Source organism: Marmota marmota, unplaced genomic scaffold, assembly GCF_001458135.2.
Source record: "Marmota marmota marmota unplaced genomic scaffold, marMar, whole genome shotgun sequence".
NCBI classification, from domain to species: Eukaryota; Metazoa; Chordata; class Mammalia; order Rodentia; family Sciuridae; genus Marmota; species Marmota marmota.
Genome location: NW_026000221.1, coordinates 30,148,556 through 30,166,326, shown reverse-complemented (window position 1 = coordinate 30,166,326; position 17,771 = coordinate 30,148,556). Strand labels below are relative to the sequence as shown.

The window sequence follows — 17,771 nt, the reverse complement described above, 5'->3', positions numbered from 1 at the left end:
TTTTTTGGTGGAGCTGGGGTTTGAACTCAGGGCCTATGTGCATGTGAAGCAAGCACTCTACCAACCGAGCTATATCTCCAGCCTATTTTTTAGTTGTAGATGGACACCATAACTTTATTTTATTTATGTGGTGCTGAAGATTGAACCTAGTGCCTCTCAAGTGCTAGGCAAGAGCTCTACGACTGTCACAACCCCCGCCCCTCTGGGGATGTCTTTGAGATAGAAGCCAGCCTAAAGGTAAGGAGCCAGGGTTTTTAAAGGAATGATGGCAGATCCAGCCACTGCTTCTCTATCCTTAGTCTTGGAACTCTTGCCTTATTATAAAGAGCCTGGCCGACAGTTGAATCTCCTTTGACAGCAAAAAATGAGGCATTCAAAGCATAAATTCCTGTAGTTAGGGCCATGGTAGTGGACATTTCTAGGCTATTGAGACACACAGAGCAGATTCAGTGTTGTTTGGGATGATAATTCTGGGTATCCTAATTGATATCCAGTGTCTAGCCAGAGAGGACCTAGAACCTAAAAAAATTCAGCTGTAAGACATATGTTCCTAACCAGTGGGATGAGAACACAATGGGATGGGGTGTCATCATGTTGATTTGTTATGCCACTGATACCCATATTAACAGGCTTATTTGGTGAGCCCAGGAATCAAGAAGATTGGACTAATCTAGTTTTTTTTAAGTATTTTTATTAGTTGTTGGTGGACCTTTATTTTATTTACATATTAATATATGGTGCTGAGAATTGAACCCAGTGCCTTGCATATGCTAGGCGAGTGCTCTGCCACTGAGCCACAGCCCAGCCTCCAACTAATCTGGTTTTATGCACAAAGACCTGTTTATGAAAATGTATTGTTTATAAGGAATAACTGGAAACAATTAAAATGTCTATCAATAGAAGTTTGTTGTTCAGCCATACAACAGAAGATCATTTAAAAAGGGCTAGGGGAGCTGGGGTTGTAGCCCAGTGGTAGAGCTCTTGCCTAGCATATGGGTTTGATCCTCAGCACCACATAAAAATAAATAAAGGTATTGTGTCCATCTACAACTAAAAATATTTTTTAAAAAAATGGGGATGCAGCTCAGTGGTAGCACACATGCCCAGAGTGCGCATGGCTCTGGGTTCAATCCCTAATACCATGGAGAAAAAAAGATCACTTAAAGGAGAAATCTGTATGTATTAGTATGCAAATGTCAAATAAGACCAAAACTTATAAAAATAGTGATTATATCTTATTTTGTATAACACACATATAAGGAACTAGTCAAAGTGATTCCATTGGGAAAGGGAACAGGTTGAAAGATGAATTCTATATGCATTTTTTTAAAAAAGACCAATTTACCAAAAATAAAGACCAACTGTTTGTGTCCATAGTCTTATGAGATTTAGGTAGTAGTGTGTGGCATTCATTTTTCCAATTTACATAGTTCTGTAATATTTGATTTTTAAATGATCAGAGTGCCTTGCAAACAAAAAAAAGTTCATATGCTACTTGTATTGGTTATTCATACAGAATGGTTAAATATATCATCGAGGATTCTCAACCTACTGCTGGTAAGAAGTTTCTCAGGCCCTTTTCTTAGCTATAGCTGAAAGCCAACTCTTCTGGTGTCTTTTGATGGACACATGTTAAGTATCGGTTATTGATCCACTTTGTAATCTTGACTTTATTACAAATACATAAAAACAATTCCACATTGAAGTGAATGGAAGCTGGGCATACTGACCTAAGTAACTTTTGAAACAGAGTCTGTAAAATTAAAAATTGAAACTATACATAGCATTCAATGTATTCTAGTTGATAAAGTTGCTTCCCACCTGAGGATGGGAAAATTCTGATACTGTTATACATGTACAGCCTGTCCCTGATTTAAAATGGTTCCTCTACAAGTTCTAACTATGATGGTGTTAAAAAACAGCACATTCAGTAGAAACTACACTTCTAATTTTAAATTGTGAAATTTTTCTGGGCTACCAATTTGTGGTATGATACCCTAGTAAACAACTACTCCTCTATAGTGTGCTGTTGTTCAGTGTTTTCTGGATGTGTATTCAATAAAGTACATGGTATATTGAATATTTTATAAGTCTTTGTATTAGATAATTTTGCTCAGACACACATTTAGGTTAGGTATATTAAATATATTTCCTACTTACACTATTTTCAGTTTACAATGGGCTTATCAGGATGTAATCCCACCAGATATCCAGGAGCAGTTGTATACTGGAAATGAGCTATTAAGTAAATGGAAGACAGTGGGAACCAGGTTTGTTTCACTAAATGAAAACATGTTCACAGACTTTACATCAATATAAGCAGCATTACTCTTTAAGTCCCCAAATGGAAAACACAAGGTAACACCTGAATGTCCACCAGTGGATAAATGTATAAGTACAGCTACATAATGAAGTATTATTTGGTAATAAAAATTAAATACTGATGCAGGCTACACACATGGATAGAACTTGAAAACACTATGCTAAATGCATCACAAAAGGCCATGCATTGTTATGACTCCATTTATACAAAATGTCCAAATATACAAATATTTGGAAATAGAATTAGTCATTAATGATTGCAGTGACTACTAATGCAGTGATCAAACTTTGGAAAATTAGTTTATGTAAATATGGATATATGGAAAACCACTGAAATGAGGTACATTTTACAATATGTAAATTCTCAATAAAGGTGTTACAGAAAAAATCCACTGATGACTTTTTTTTTTTTGCTATTTTTAAAGACAGGTGCAATACTAAGCAGATCAAGTCTGAGTGAACTTAAACATTAAAGTTAACCCCTCTTCCAAACAGTTTTGTTTGTTCTAGTCAAAAGAGCTGAGGTATGGAAGAACTGAAAGAAAGACTACACTGAACAACTGTTTTATAAACCTTTATTGGAAAGGCTACAAACTTTATATTGCCACTGCATTTCTTATGCTTAGTGTTGTGGGGAAGCAACCCTGAATACAAAACTACTATGCTGTTGAATCTTGCCCAGGCTTCTTGTAAAATATTTTTTTTGTACAATGGAGGTAGAGTGGATAGGGCAATAATTTAAACCTCACAGGCCTTGATTAGTGTCAGGACACTTTTTCTTTTTCACTCAGGTTCTAACAGATCTAGAAATAAACTACAAGTGCTATATTTAGGCTCAGGGATGGCAAAATACATTTTAAAATTTTAGTTTCAGTTTCCCCACTTGTTTCTTTACAAATGTAAATGTTTCTTTTCCCTCAAGCATGTTCTCTATCAACTCTAGGAGTGAAATAGAAAAGATGGAAAGNATGGCAGAAGATCTTCTAGTTCCTTCATTAGAAAAAATAAAAATGGGTTAACTATAATGTTTTCAACTTCCCTTTAATACAGTCCAGCTATGTACTTCTTTGGGAGTTAAAATGGCAAAGTGACTGGTTTGCACTGTAAATTGAGAGATCACAAAGTAATGACCCTCAGGCCCAAACTGCAGATATCCTTTGTGCAGCCCATCTACTGCTTAAGTTAAAAACAACAACAACAAAAAAATGTAATTAGCTGTTAACATTTAAGCACTGGAAAATTTCACAGCAGACATACTTTCCTGTACCCCAGCCCTCTTCAGGTGAGGAATGTGTTCCCCTAGGCTTCCCAGGATTCCCACCACCACCTCAGACTCAGTCTGTTTTATTTCTTATAATTCCCTTGTTAGGCCCCACAATTACATCAACAACCCTTGCTTTTACATCCATTATGAAAACCCATCAATAGCACAATATTAACAAAATAAAAATTTGCCTGATCTTAGTAAAAGCAAATTGGGGAAAACAAAAACAAAACAAAATTGAAGGTGACAAAGTACTGATTAAGAAACTTTGAGTTGCCTAAATTTAAACATCACTTACAGAAAGCTTATCTGGGTTGATCCAGTTGTTTTCAGGAAACTGCACATCAAACTTTATATAAAGATCACCTTTTTCAAAGGGATTACGATACTGTGGCATTCCTTCACCTCGAACTACACGAACACATCCTATTATTTAAGTAAAGAGGAAATTGTGAAGTTCTTTGAAGCTGTATCTACATCAAAGATCCTGCAGACTGCTTGAACTTGGCTGATCAACAATGCCCCAATTGCTTCTGTGGTGTGGGGGATCAAACTGGCAATGCTAGGCTGGCGTTCTACCACTGAGCCACACCCTTGTCCTATGTTTTTTTTTTTTAAATATTTTTTTCTTAGTTGTAGTTGAACACAATACTGTTATTTTATTTATTTTTACATAGTGCTGAGGATCGACCCCAGAGCCTCATACGTGCTAGGTGAGTACTCTACTGCTGAGCCACAACCCCAGCCCAGTCCTATGTTCTTAACAGCCTTTCACCTTAACTTTTGTATTTGAACTAATATTCTCATAACTAATAGATAAGCTTTTCACGATGCATCTCTAAGTTTAGCAGACCTCTAGACTCTACTAATTGTATAAGATAACATCTGGTACTTGTTGAAAAAAAAAAAAAAAAGAGGGTCTGGGATTGTAGTTCAGTGGTAGAGCGCTTGCCTAGCATGTGTGAAGCACTTGGTTCAATTTCAGCACCACAATATAAATAAAGGTACATGGACAACTAAAACTAAAACTAGAGATTTCTCTGCCTTCCTGTAGCCTGATGTTCCCATCAATCTAATTGGTAAACATACTGATTTATGGCTTTCTTTTTTCCTATGACTATAAAAATTCATGTAACCTCTTCCATAAAGGAAGATATCTTTTAGGATAACTTGAATCTGTGTTCCTGGAATAAGCTATTTTATTATTGTCTTTAAAGAAAGGCATGTAGAAACATTCCTTTGAGTTACCCACTATGAAAAAATTATGTTTAAGAATATACAAGCTAGGCACAGTGGCAGAAATCTATGATCCCAGCAACTCGGGGCCTGAGGAAGGAGTATTGCAAGTTTAAGGCCAGCCTCGGCAACTTGGTGAGACCCTGCCTCAAAATAAAAAATGAAAAGGGCTCAGTGGTAAAGTGTCTCTGAGTTCAATCACCATTACAAAACCAAACCAGTCTCCTTCCCCCAAAACCTATATCAGATAAAATCAAGATTTACCTGGTTCAATTACTTTGCCAGGAGGGTATTTCACCACAATTTGACGTCCATCAAGGTGCTTAAATGTGAACTGAAACCCACATAGAGCTTCAACAAGTCCTATCTTATATGTCATGTGCAAATCATTGCCATCTCTCTGGAACACCTTTAAATAAAGCACACAAAAAACACTTTAAAAAATTACAGATCCATACCCTGTACTACATTCCTTCAATCAACTTCAAAATCTTAACTGTATCACTGCTTTAAAAGTTTGTGTGTCACTGTCCCTAGTTTCCTAAATTTATGTTAGAAAAGCTAGTAATTCCCAGGGAGTATGCTAAAAACTTGTATTAGGAAGGCAATGAACCAGGAAAACATTGGCACAAGAACAGAGCTGAGGCACCAAAACCTAGAACCAAGTATATTTTCCAATTACTTTCTAATTCTGTCTCTGGGCAGAAAGACCAACAGGCTTCTATTGAACAGGCTCAATCTGGAATGCTCCCCAGATTTGATCCTAACAAGCGAAGAAGGTTTAAGATCAACACTAAAAAGCTTTACCAGGAAGGCTCAGACATTAAAGTGAAGAGGCTCAATTCAGTGCTTCACATATGCACAAACAAATTTCATCTCATTTAAAATTGAAAACCTGCTTAGAAGAATGTTAATTAAACAAATGATAAAGTTGGCTTATTCAATCCAATACCATAAGCCTATGGACTAGGTAATACAAAGGTTACCAAATAGACACAAAGAATATCTCTAGGATTTCAATGTTTAGTAAAAATAAATTCAATTTCACATATATTTAACATGTAATTTTTACTTGGGAGAATTTGCAAATATCTATACTTAACTTTTGAAATTTGAGATGAAACAAAATTAACTGCAGTGAAAGGTCACCTAGTTTTTTTTTGTTGTTGTTGTTGTTTGTTGTTTTTAATATAACAGGCTCTCTTCTAAAGAGCAATCTTGGCTGGTTCTATCCAAAAGATAGGCTCTTTTCCTAAAATATTCTCCTAAATTTTCCCATGAAATAAACTGTTATCTTAAGCAGTGATTCTCTTAAGGGTGATTCTGGTTGGGCAGCCTCAAAATCAACAGCAGGAGGAAATTTGTTGGGAACACACATTCTTGGGCCCCATTCCACACCTAATGCTAGAAGATAAGAGGTGGGCCTTAGCAATCTACAGTTTTCATAACCCCTTCAGGAGATTCTAAAGCAATGCTTAGGTTTTTGAGAACCAATGAATGTATATTAACTATGACATTTACTTGAGTGTTTCTCACAATGGAACCAATAAGCCTTCTTTAACCAATAAGGCAGAACTTTTCAATGCTTTTAAAATGCTACATTGTTCTTAAAATGTCAGTGTTTCTGAATACCAATATTCTAAGAAACACCTTTTGCCAACAATTCTTTGGTTATAGCTTATTAGAAATAGGGAGCAGGAAGAGATATCTGTTCTTATGCGGGAGAGTTCAACTTAAAGTAACTCCAGTGAAAAGTATGAGGTATTCCTAACAAAAGCCAGGAATGGTGGTGGTGCATGCCTATAATCCCAGTGACTAGGGAGGCTGAAGCAGGGGGATCTTAAGTTAGAAACTAGTCTCAGTAACTTGGCAAGACCCTGTCTCAAAGCCAAAACAAAATAAAAACAACAACAAAAGAAACACAGAGTCACTGCTATTCTTTTAGTATGTTGGGATTAAGACAATTTGATGCTAACGTTTAAACACAAAAAATAAGCAAAAATGCCATCGAATTTTTGTTGCCAGAAAATTTTTTAAAAGCAAAATGAATAAGGGCCTAATAAATACTAAACAGCAAAGCACATAAAAACCTTAACAGTCTGAGAAATAATACTTAGAAAGATTACAAAGAAGGGGCTAACATCTTCAGAAACTGTTTTTCTATGCTGTACAAATGCACTTTTGTAGCCAGACCACAACACACACACACACACAGTATAGCAAGAATCTGAACACACATGAGATAGCATTCCCAATGACCTTTGATCAGATTTATGCTGTTTAAACTATAGCACCAATCTTCATTTCATTATGGCCCCAATTTCTTCAGTGGAAGTGATGGGAGTAGGAGTGGGAAAGGTTTTCTTGAACAGTTAGCTCCATGTCTTACTTTCTTCAGGAGATCAAAATATTTTCAGTTGTATGAACTAACCAAGATTCCTAAAACTAATCTTTTACTTTACTGGTCATAATAAAGAAGGAACTAGGTGAATTTCCATTCTAATCTTTACCAGCTTCTATTTCCTACCTTAGACAATCAGTTACTCTGCTTTCTGTTGGAAATTCCAAGCAATTCTACTGATGCCAACAATTTTAAAGTTTCTTATTTCTAAAACACTTTCTCACACCCTCAAGAAAGCAGCTTATTCATAATCTCATGCAATTCTCTACAATATGCTTCCTGAGGGAAGACTATCTTTGTTTTTGGTAAGCAAGGCCTGGGGAGGACAACGCAAGTAACTAAATGGGGGTCAGAACTTAAGTTCCTTGTCTCCAAATCCAGCAATCTACTTTTAAAATTTAATTATACAGCAATATTATAGCAAAACTTGAGTATAAAAAGATTTTGCCATTAGTTTGACAAACCCTAAACTGAAAAACATCATTTATTTCTCCTCTCCTCCAAGTAACTGTTACTTAACTTTCTCACTATTCTCATATTGCTGCACTGCCAGACATCATTTGATAATCTCAAACTACTCCAATGATTCTATCAATAAAAATATTCTGGGGATATTTGAACCATCATTCAATATCATCTACACAAAAGCAGACTATTAAACATCTCAATCAGCCTCCCACCTCTTATGCTTTGTATGGTGTTGTGTTTGTATGGTTGTCCAGCAAGCAAGAGGGAACAAATGAGGAAGTAGTTAAAATGCCAGGCATGGTGGCATACGCCTGGGATCCCAGAGGCTTGGGAGGCTGAGATAGGAGGATTACCAGTTCAAAGCCAGCCTTAGCAACATCGAGGAGCTAATCAACTCAGTGAGACCCTCATGGAGGAGCTAAGGAACTCAGTGGAGACCCTGCCTCTAAATAAAATACAAAATAGGGCTGGGAATGTGGCTCAGTGGTAGAGCACTTGCCTTGCACATGTGAGATACTGGGTTCGACACTCAGCACTACACAATAATAAATAACTAAAGATATCGTGTCCCGGGCTGGGGATGTGGCTCAAGCGGTAGCGCGCTCGCCTGGCATGCGTGCGGCCCAGGTTCGATCCTCAGCACCACATACAAACAAAGATGTTGTGTCCGCCAAATACTAAAAAATAAATATTAAAAAAAAAAAAAAAAAAAAAGATATCGTGTCCCTAAATAAATAAATAAATAAATAATCAAAAAGGATATTGTGTCCCACCCACAACTTAAAAAAAAAAAAAAGCTTATCATTTGTAGGTTTGGGCATATCCAGGAAGAGCTGAAACATATAGTAAATTACAGTTGTACTGAAGCATGAACTCTGATCAGTGTACCCTAAAAAAGGATAGTCCAGAGAAGTGAGCCACAACCTTGTGAGGAAATACAAATTCCCAGAAATCTGCTTCTCAGTAATGGCCTTGATGTTATCATCTTTGGATTTTTAAAACAATTTTTTTATTTGTTCTAATTAGTTATACATGACAGTAGAATGCAGTTCTACACATCATACATATATGAATATAACTTCTCATTCTTCTGGTTGTACATGATATAATCATGTATGTACATAGGGTAATAATGTCCAATTCATTTTATTATGATTCCTATCCTCTTACCCCCTCTCTTCTTTTTATTCCACTCTTGTCTACCTCCACCATTGTGACTTAGCATCTGTATATCAAGAGAATCCATTGGATTCTTGATTTAAATTTTTAAAAACCCTCTCTCCCCCCTTACCCCCAAATATATACATATGTGTTCATGTGTGTGTGAATACATATGTGCACAATGGTGTAATCAAATTAATACACACTAGACCATATTGTTAGACAAGTTCCACAACCTGTTCTTTCAAGGAACACTCATCTGGCTACATAATAAGTAGAGTAAAACAAATCAGAGCAGTGTGTAAAGCCCTATCCACTCACTCATCAAAGGAGTTTCAAAATGAAAAATAAGCTGCCTCAAATCATCTGACCCAATGCCCTATTTTCATAAAAAGGAAACTGAGGTGAAAAGATAACAGGATTACTTAAGGTTATAGTGCTTGTCTATGGCAAAGTTGGGACTGAAACTATAGTAACTCCTATAATGCACCTGCTTTGTTGGTCAGTTCTTGCGTAAGCAAGCCATGCTCACTGAAACAACTTCACCTATGTTCAGTGTTACTCTGGGGATCTATCATATTTCTTAAGCAAGACCAATTTCTGAATAAAACAAAATTAAATAAAAAGGAAATTACCTCATGTTCTTTCTCCTGTAGCAAAAGAACAATGTCTCCTGGTTCCACTCCTGGGGCCTGGTCTGCTTCCCCAGTGAATGTAATTCTCTGTCCATGTTTCATGCCTTTGTCTACATGAACTTCAAGAATCTTGACTTCTTTAATCACCTTCTTTCCTTCACATTTTTTACAGCGGTCCTTTTCATTAATTACCTCTCCTGAAAAGAGAGGTCATTCAAACTTTCAGCAAGAATACTATCTACTGCCTTTTCAAGTAAGATAAGTCTCAAAAATGCCCTTAATTCATTAAATACATGTTCTGAATTACTTCTAATTTCTACCTATATTTCTGTCTAAAGTATCATTCTGAATGACCAAAACTCACATCTTACTACAATCGTCTGAAAGACACAGCTATACACAATTTCAGAATGTAATGTTTCTTACACTTTCTTTGCTCCTGATTCTACTTCCTAAAGTTAAAGTGATGTCTAAGAATCAAGGAAAAGGGTGGTGAGATGCTGGAGCTTTAACTGCTTCTTTAGCAAATGTTTTCAGTTCCATAAGTTTAACAATGGACAGAAATTATCAAAATAAAATTTTAAATATCTAAGCCTTATTATTAAATTAGATAGTTGGTACTGGAGTTTATTTCATAGACAAAATCTTGTTCAGGTGTCTGCAGATGTTCTTTTATTTTAAAAAACTTCCCCCATTTTGGTGTTGGGGATAAAATCCAGGGCCTTATGAGCTCTACCACCGAGCTATATCCCCAACCCTAAACTAATATTTACTATCACTGACTTTTCAAAATCAATTAGAGATGTCTTGAGAGTTTTAGCTGGCAATAAATTCCTCTGTATCATGTTTTAAGATACCATGGCTTTTCCATATATTCTTCTGAAATAATCTAATTATGGTATAATAACAAAACTACATTACACAGTACAATGTGAAGAACAGCATGGCTTTCTAATGCCTGGTTGTTGACATATTTTAATTGTTAGAAGGTTTATATAATAACTTCATGGACTGTTTCTAGAGCAGTACTTGTAAAAAGTACATTTTGTAAAATACCAATTCCTCAAAATAGTAATGGTACATGGGAAAGGGTTCCAATTGACTTTGGTTTCCTTTTTTTTTTTAGTTATAGATGACACAATACCTTTAATTAATTTTATGTGGTGCTGAGGATCGAACTCAGTGCTTCACACGCTAGGCAAGTGCCCTACCACTGAGCCCGACTTTACGATTTCTTGATAGCAAATTGTTAGCAATTTCAATAATGTTAAAAGCGTAAGATTATCTAGGAAAAATGCAGACTTTTCCACCCCCTCAAAAAGATCTACTAGGTAATTAAAAAAAAATCCAGTTCCTCAGTCACACTAGCTTCTTTTTTCTTTTGTTGTTGTAGTCCCTGGGGAATGACCCCAGAGCCTTAAATATATATCAAAATTGTTCTACCACTGAGCCACACTCCCATTACCTACTAGCCACATTTCAAGCACTGCTACAGGTGATTAGTGGTCACCTGTATGACACTGCAGATAAAAAACATTTTTATGTTGTGGCTCAGCGGTGGAGAACTCCGTGGAGAACTCGCCTAGCACGTGTGAGGCGTTGGGTTCGATCCTCAGCACTACATAAAGTTCTAGTGGAGTAGTACTCTAGAACAGAAATATCTCACAGGTCAAATTCGGAAGGCTTCTTCTTTTTTTTTTTTAATCAGTCTTTAGAACACAGCCATGCCCATTTGTGTACATACTGTCAATGGCTATAAAAGCACCAGAAGGACACAGGTAAGCAGATGTGATGAACTATTTGTCCCACAAAACTAAAATATTAACTTCTGTGAGAACAACTTCCATTCTAGTATCTTTCCTCAAAAGCTAACTAAAAATTATAGTAAAGACAGGCGCAGTGGTACACACCTGTAATCCCTGCAACTACTGAGGCCCTGAGGCAAGAGGACTGAGAGTTCAAAGCCAGCCTCAGCAGATTAGCAAGGCACTTAGCAACTCACTGAGACCCTGTCTCTAGATAAAATATAAAAAAGGGAATGTGGCTCAGTGGTTAAGCACCCCTGCATTCAATCCCCATTACAAAAAAAAGTAAAATACAAAGGGACAAATAATCATTTACCCATCTTTTTCGAATAAAAAAAGATTGACTTAACTTGGGGCTGAGGGTATAGCTTAGTGGTACACAGTATGCTTAGTACAAGCAAGGTCCTGGGTTCAATTTTCAACTACCAAAAGCGAAACAACACTCATTTTCACTGGACATAAACACAAATTTACTACTTAACTGTGTTCATTGAGCCTGTCCATAATGGAATAATTATTTTCACTTTTAGACCTCTATACAAATATACATTGAAAAAGAAAAATTATAACCCTTTAATATCTGCTTTCCCAATTCACTCCAACATAAAAGCAAAGAAATACTGGCATGTATACCTTCTCCATTACAATCAGAGCACACAGACTGCATCTGTTGTACCATTCCAGGAGCCAGCTGTCTGATCATGATGCGTACACCTCGACCCCGACAAGCACTACACTTCTGAACAGCTCCAGACTTCCCGCCTTGGCTAAAGAGAGCAAAGTATAAATTAGATTTTACCCACAGACCATTCCAATATGCCATTCAACCAGAAACTGTGCTGTTAATCCCCCATTACTAATATTTAAACTGACCTTAAGAGGTATCAGAAATGTTCTGTTTGGTAGTAAGTTTAAAATCATAAACAATTTTTATCCAATACAAACTTTCAGCCTGCCACTAAAGAGGAAAATAATATTGCATAAACCAAATACACACTTACCCACTGCATGCACTACAGAGTACATTCTTGCTAAGTTGTAGTTTGGTTGTCTTGCCATTATAGAGATCTTCTAAAGATACTCTGGGGAGAAAAAAAAATCAAATTCAACTAAAATTTTGCCAAATTCCTTAAATATAAGATATAAATAGCTGATACAGCAAATTCCATGGTAATTTTTTAAAACAAAAATTAAAAAAGACCCCACATTAAATCAGTTTGATGGACACATCTTATTTTGTAGCTCAAATTTACAGAAAGATTTTAAGACTACAGACAATGTAAATGGTGCTCAAAGTCAGAACCTATAGCAACACACCACAATTCACTGTGGCACAATTTCAGATAGAGCTGATAACTGCACAAACTCAGTCATTAAAACCTTTTTCTGGCCTCAGGCACGAGCCCTCCATCCAAGTAATTCTTAATCACAACCCTCTGAGGTAGTTATCCCCATTTTACAGAGAAGCTAAGTAACTTGTCCAAGACAAGGCTGTGCCCCCCACTCACCCATTACAAGGACTGCAAAAAGTTATGTTACAGCTTAAGGGAGGTGTTTAAACTGTGTCTCAAAAAAGTGGCCTTGGGCTAAGAAATGTATTTTGGTGGTAGAACACCTGCCTGGCTTGCACTTGGGCCCGGGGTTCAGGTCCCAGTATTGCAAAAGAACAAAGTAGATTTACCTACACTGTGACAGAAAGGAGGGGGAAAAATAGGTTTTCAACAGAATGTCTCCAAGTTTTAAAGTGTCTGAAGATTCCATTTTATCATAAGCAACACTGAACAACCTTTACCAAATTTTCAAAGGAGTCAAAATTTTCACAAGTTTAACTGAAAAGCCTGTTATCCACTCATAAAGTTGTATATGGTAAAATGTTATAAAGAGAAAAAGCTTATTAAAAAAATACAACTGCTAAAATTTAATTAACTTTTATTTATAAATAGTATTTGAATCACAATACCAATTACCATACCAGCCTCAAAAACTAAACAAAAACCAAAACTCCTGGATTCAATCCCCAATAGTACAAAACAACCAACTACATCCAAAACTATATACAGCAAAAGTCTCACCAATACTATTCATTTAGGACTTGGCAGCAAAGCCTTTAATATTTTTAGTTTTACCATTCTTCTTGTCTTTCAATCTTTATCTCTTTTTCCCCCAGAGTTGGGAATCAAATCCAAGGCCTCACCCTTGCTAGGTAAGTGTGTTCTACCACTGAACTATATCCCTAGCCCCTAAACCTCCTTTAGTAGTATTAATGATTTACTTTTAAAAAACTGGGAGTTAAGGGGCTGGTGTTATGGCTCAGCGCAGTAGAGCGTTCGCCTAGCATGTGTGAAACCCTGAGTTTCATCCTCAGCACCACATAAAAATAAATAAAAGTATTGTGTCCAATTACAATTAAAAAGTAAATATTTAAAACAAAACAAACAAACAAAAAAACCTGGAGTTGAAGAAATGAAGAAATACTTTAAAAGGCACCTATACTATTTTGTGGTATTCAAACTTTCTCAAAACCATTCTTTAAGCTAAAACTTTCACACACTGCAGACTGTATAAAAATAACACATTTATGGACACAACAGTACCAACAATTCCAGATGACACTTCTACATCTCAAGTCTTAAACTTATTCATCGCAACTATTTTTTTCTCCTACTAAGTACCTTTATCCAAACAGGTAGTCCATTTCACTTATGTGTATATATATATTAAATTACAACTAGTATACAAAAACCACTATCTCAGAAGCCAGAAAAATCCACATTTTAACAAACAGGGCCAAGAAAGGGAAAATGGGAGTAATGATCAAGCAAAGTTAACACTCTCTATCACGGCCTAAACTGGTACAATCCCTTCATAAGGCAATTCATTTATATTTATCAGTCTCAAACAGTGATGCCTGCCAAAAGAGACACAAAACTGTACATAAAAATACCCATAGCAACACTATTACAGAAAAAAAAAGTAATAATATCCTATATAAAAGATAAATGAGGCTGGGATTGTGGCTCAATGGTAGAGTGCTCGCCTAGCATGCGTGAGGCCCTGAGTTCTATCCTTAGCACCACATGAAAATAAAGGTATTGTGCCCAACTACAACTAAAAATTAAATATTAAAAAAATAAAAAAAGATGAATGAGTAAATGTATCACAAAATGAAATATTATAAAGCCACACAAAAGAAAATGCAATAAGTAGAAATAATAAGTAATATTAAAACAGCAAAAAATGCATTTGCTGTAGAGTATAAAAATTTTTTTAAAAGGCACAGGAAATACTGGAGTCTTTTTATTTTTTTTGTACTCAGGATTGAACCCAGGGATACCACATGCCTAGCCCTTTTTATTTTAAGATAAGGCTTCACTAAGTTGCTGAGACTGGCCTCCAACTTTAATCCTCCTACTTTGGCCTCCCAAGTTGCTGGGATTACACATATGCACCAACATGCCTCACTGTTTACCTTTTTTAAAAAGTCCATCTATTTTTTAGAACATTTCTATATCCAAGAAAAATATGGAAGAACCAAGTCCTCTTGCACAAAATATTACTATTGGAATAGTATTCAAGTGAGAATTTATTTCTAAGGGCAAATTCTTTCAAAACACACATAAATTTAAGGATGACTCCACATGAATTCCTACAATTTATTCAAATATTAAACAAGATATATTTGTGGAAGTAATGAAATATACACGTAAAGTATGAACTTATCTCTGGCATTTGCTAGTGAAAACTTTAGTAGCTCATGGAAAAAAAAAAAAATCACTGGATAAAAGACCTCACAAATTTCAAATAATGAAATATCTACTTTCATATTATAAAGGGGTTGTGGATTCCCAGTCTAAGATCAAGGTCGACACCATTCAGATGCTGGCAGGTTAATGCCAGGCTGGAAGCCAGTAAGCTCCATGGAAACCATTTTTGGAGAGTTCACACTGAAGATTAAGTAATGAGTGACTATAACATGTAAACAGACTGCTCAATCACTATGTAATTTTTTTAAAATAAAAGATAACTTGAAAGATTTAAATGTTTCAGAGAAAATAATCCCCACACTTGAAAAATCCATCTTCCTACTCAGTAAACAACATTAATTATCCTTTTATGATCTGAAGCAAAATACAAACATCCAGTTATTAAATTCATTTAGTCACTTAATGAACACAGGAAGACACGATTTTTTTTTTTGGTACCGTGGAAGAACCCAAGGGTGCTTGACCACTGAGCCATATTCCCAATTCTTTTTTATATTTTATTTAGAGACAGGGTCTCACTGAGTTGCCTAGGGCCTTGCTTTTGCTGAGTGAGGTTGCCTTTGAACTTATAGTCCTCCTGCCTCAGCCTCCAAAGGGAATGACTTTTTTTGTTTTCAAATGAAGGAGAATATTCTATGATACTTCTATCGGAGTACTACCACTTGAAGAAAGTACACAATATTTACTAAAAAGAAGAAGACAAAAAAAGATACTCACTTTAGCGGATGCATCATGTCCTCTCCTCTTCTTCTGCCATTTCGACTTCTACTCTGATTGCCCATGAAGCCGAACAATCCTCCACCAAAAATGTGAGAAAAAATATCATCCATGCCACCACCTCCACCGCTACCTTCCCGAAGACCTTGTTCTCCATATCTGTCATATAGCTCACGCTTCTCTGGATTTGATAATACTTCATATGCAAAACTGATTTCTTTAAACTATAAAGAATAAAGTAAAAAAAAGAAAACAATTGGATTTTCAAATACAAGAGTGGGGAAAAGTTATAGAAAACCAGAATCCACTTAACTCCAATAAAAGCTGTCAATTATCTTTGGTTTGATTCTGGTCCTATTTACCCCTAACTACTGCTCAAATGTTAATATTCGCAATACAAAAGTAGAAGATTCTTAATGTAAATATTTGGCTTTTAGGGTCAATAGATGGATTTTTCCTACAATATTCCTCTTTTCAAAGAGGGCAATTAAATTTAAAACCAAAACCCAAGAACACCAAAAAGTTTCAAATAACTTACTTTGTCTCCAGCATTTGGATTCTTATCTGGATGGTATTCCTTGGCTAACTTTCTGTATGCCTTCAAAAAAGATTTTTAAAAAAGGGTTATACACAAACATCAGTTTAAAGATTTGCAACAATACCCACTTTCCTAAGAAGGGATGTTTTAAAGTCATAACCTTCCAAAAATGTCATCATCACGACTGGTTAGTATTTTTCCATCTCAAAATTGTTTATTCAACAATTTACTATAATAGAGTAGATAGTTATACTTGAAAATGTATTATACTGAGAAAAACCCAGATACAAACAATGAATGCTACAAAAGAAAAAAATATATTTGAAATGTATTATTTGTTTTTACTGTCAAATGTTTTTATGGCCAGTAAACAGATCAAGATAACCCCAATAATCTGAGAGAAAAAATTAAGGTGTACAAAGGCAAAGTATTAGTATGAATCAAGCTACAGATCCCTGTCTATGATGGCTCCTTGTCTTCCTTTTAACTGTAACACTAAGAAAAAGCCAAGAGATGCTCCTACATGGTGTCTTTTACGTGTTTTATTTGCACAAGTGGGTGACTGGGATCTACTGTGGCCTCTATCGTAAAGTTGCATATACTCTCAATTAAGTGGTCTGGATATACAACATTTAAGTCTTCATTCACAGAGACTCATGAATTATATAATACAGACTAGCATTTCCGGTAGGGTAACAGGAAGTCCATTTTACTCTTTTTCGATTGTACCGGTCCTACTGCCTAAGGAGCATTCTCGTTTTTCTCAGCTTTCAAATCCGGATACCCTAAGCCCAGAAGGATGCTGTGGGGATTAATTAAATGTCACAAATGCTTTGAAATTCTAAGATGAAAGATTCTGTAGCATTGCAAAGGGCGATAATACGACCTGTTTATTTTTAGTCAGTGTACACTCAGGTGTTTGGCTGGGACCCATGGCTCATTCCTAAAGCGGGCACAGGCCATGGAGATTACCTGCCCATAGAACAATGCATCCAAACACGGACCCACGCTACCTCAGGCTGTAAGGGCGAGGGAGGAACAGAGGGAGGAGCTGAGGCCCGCAGCCGCGGCACCTAGGAAACAAACCCAATAGCCCGGAGGCACCGGCGGAGGTGGCTACGACCCTCCTGCCGCTCCGCCTCGCGGCGCCCTACACCCGGCGCCGACGTCCGCGGCGTGGACAGCTTCTCTCCCGGTGCCGGGATGCTAAGGGCACCTCGATCCAATCTGTTTTTCCGGGGTGATGAGCGGGGAGAGCCCGACGGGCTGCTGCTTCCCAGGAGCGCCCGGCCTCTGGCGCTAGCCCGCAAAGGGAGGAAGGAAAGGTTTTCGTCCTGTTTGCGCAGGGGTGAGTTTTATTTGCTGCATCTGCAGGCGGGAGGGGCCGGCGGCCCAAGGTCAGCCGGGGCCGGGGTGTGCGGCTCACGGCAAAGCCGGTCCCGCCGCCACCTCTCAGCCTG

The 17,771-nt window shown here is 36.7% G+C and overlaps 1 protein-coding gene across 1 annotated transcript in view; it reads right to left on the bottom strand.

Moving 5' to 3' along the window:
• Positions 1–2,880: 2,880 nt before the first annotated feature.
• Dnaja2 (DnaJ heat shock protein family (Hsp40) member A2) overlaps positions 2,881–17,771 on the bottom strand; it is a 15,192-nt gene continuing 301 nt past the window's right edge. The window contains exons 2-11 of the mRNA XM_048792021.1: positions 17,398–17,645; positions 16,440–16,443; positions 16,312–16,371; positions 15,774–15,997; positions 12,294–12,374; positions 11,926–12,059; positions 9,488–9,684; positions 5,087–5,231; positions 3,885–4,012; positions 2,881–3,312 (exon numbers count right to left, since the gene is read on the bottom strand). Coding sequence (XP_048647978.1) covers positions 3,262–3,312; positions 3,885–4,012; positions 5,087–5,231; positions 9,488–9,684; positions 11,926–12,059; positions 12,294–12,374; positions 15,774–15,997; positions 16,312–16,371; positions 16,440–16,443; positions 17,398–17,645 — 1,272 coding nt within the window. The 3' untranslated portion in view covers positions 2,881–3,261. The remainder of the gene's footprint in view (positions 3,313–3,884; positions 4,013–5,086; positions 5,232–9,487; positions 9,685–11,925; positions 12,060–12,293; positions 12,375–15,773; positions 15,998–16,311; positions 16,372–16,439; positions 16,444–17,397; positions 17,646–17,771) is intronic.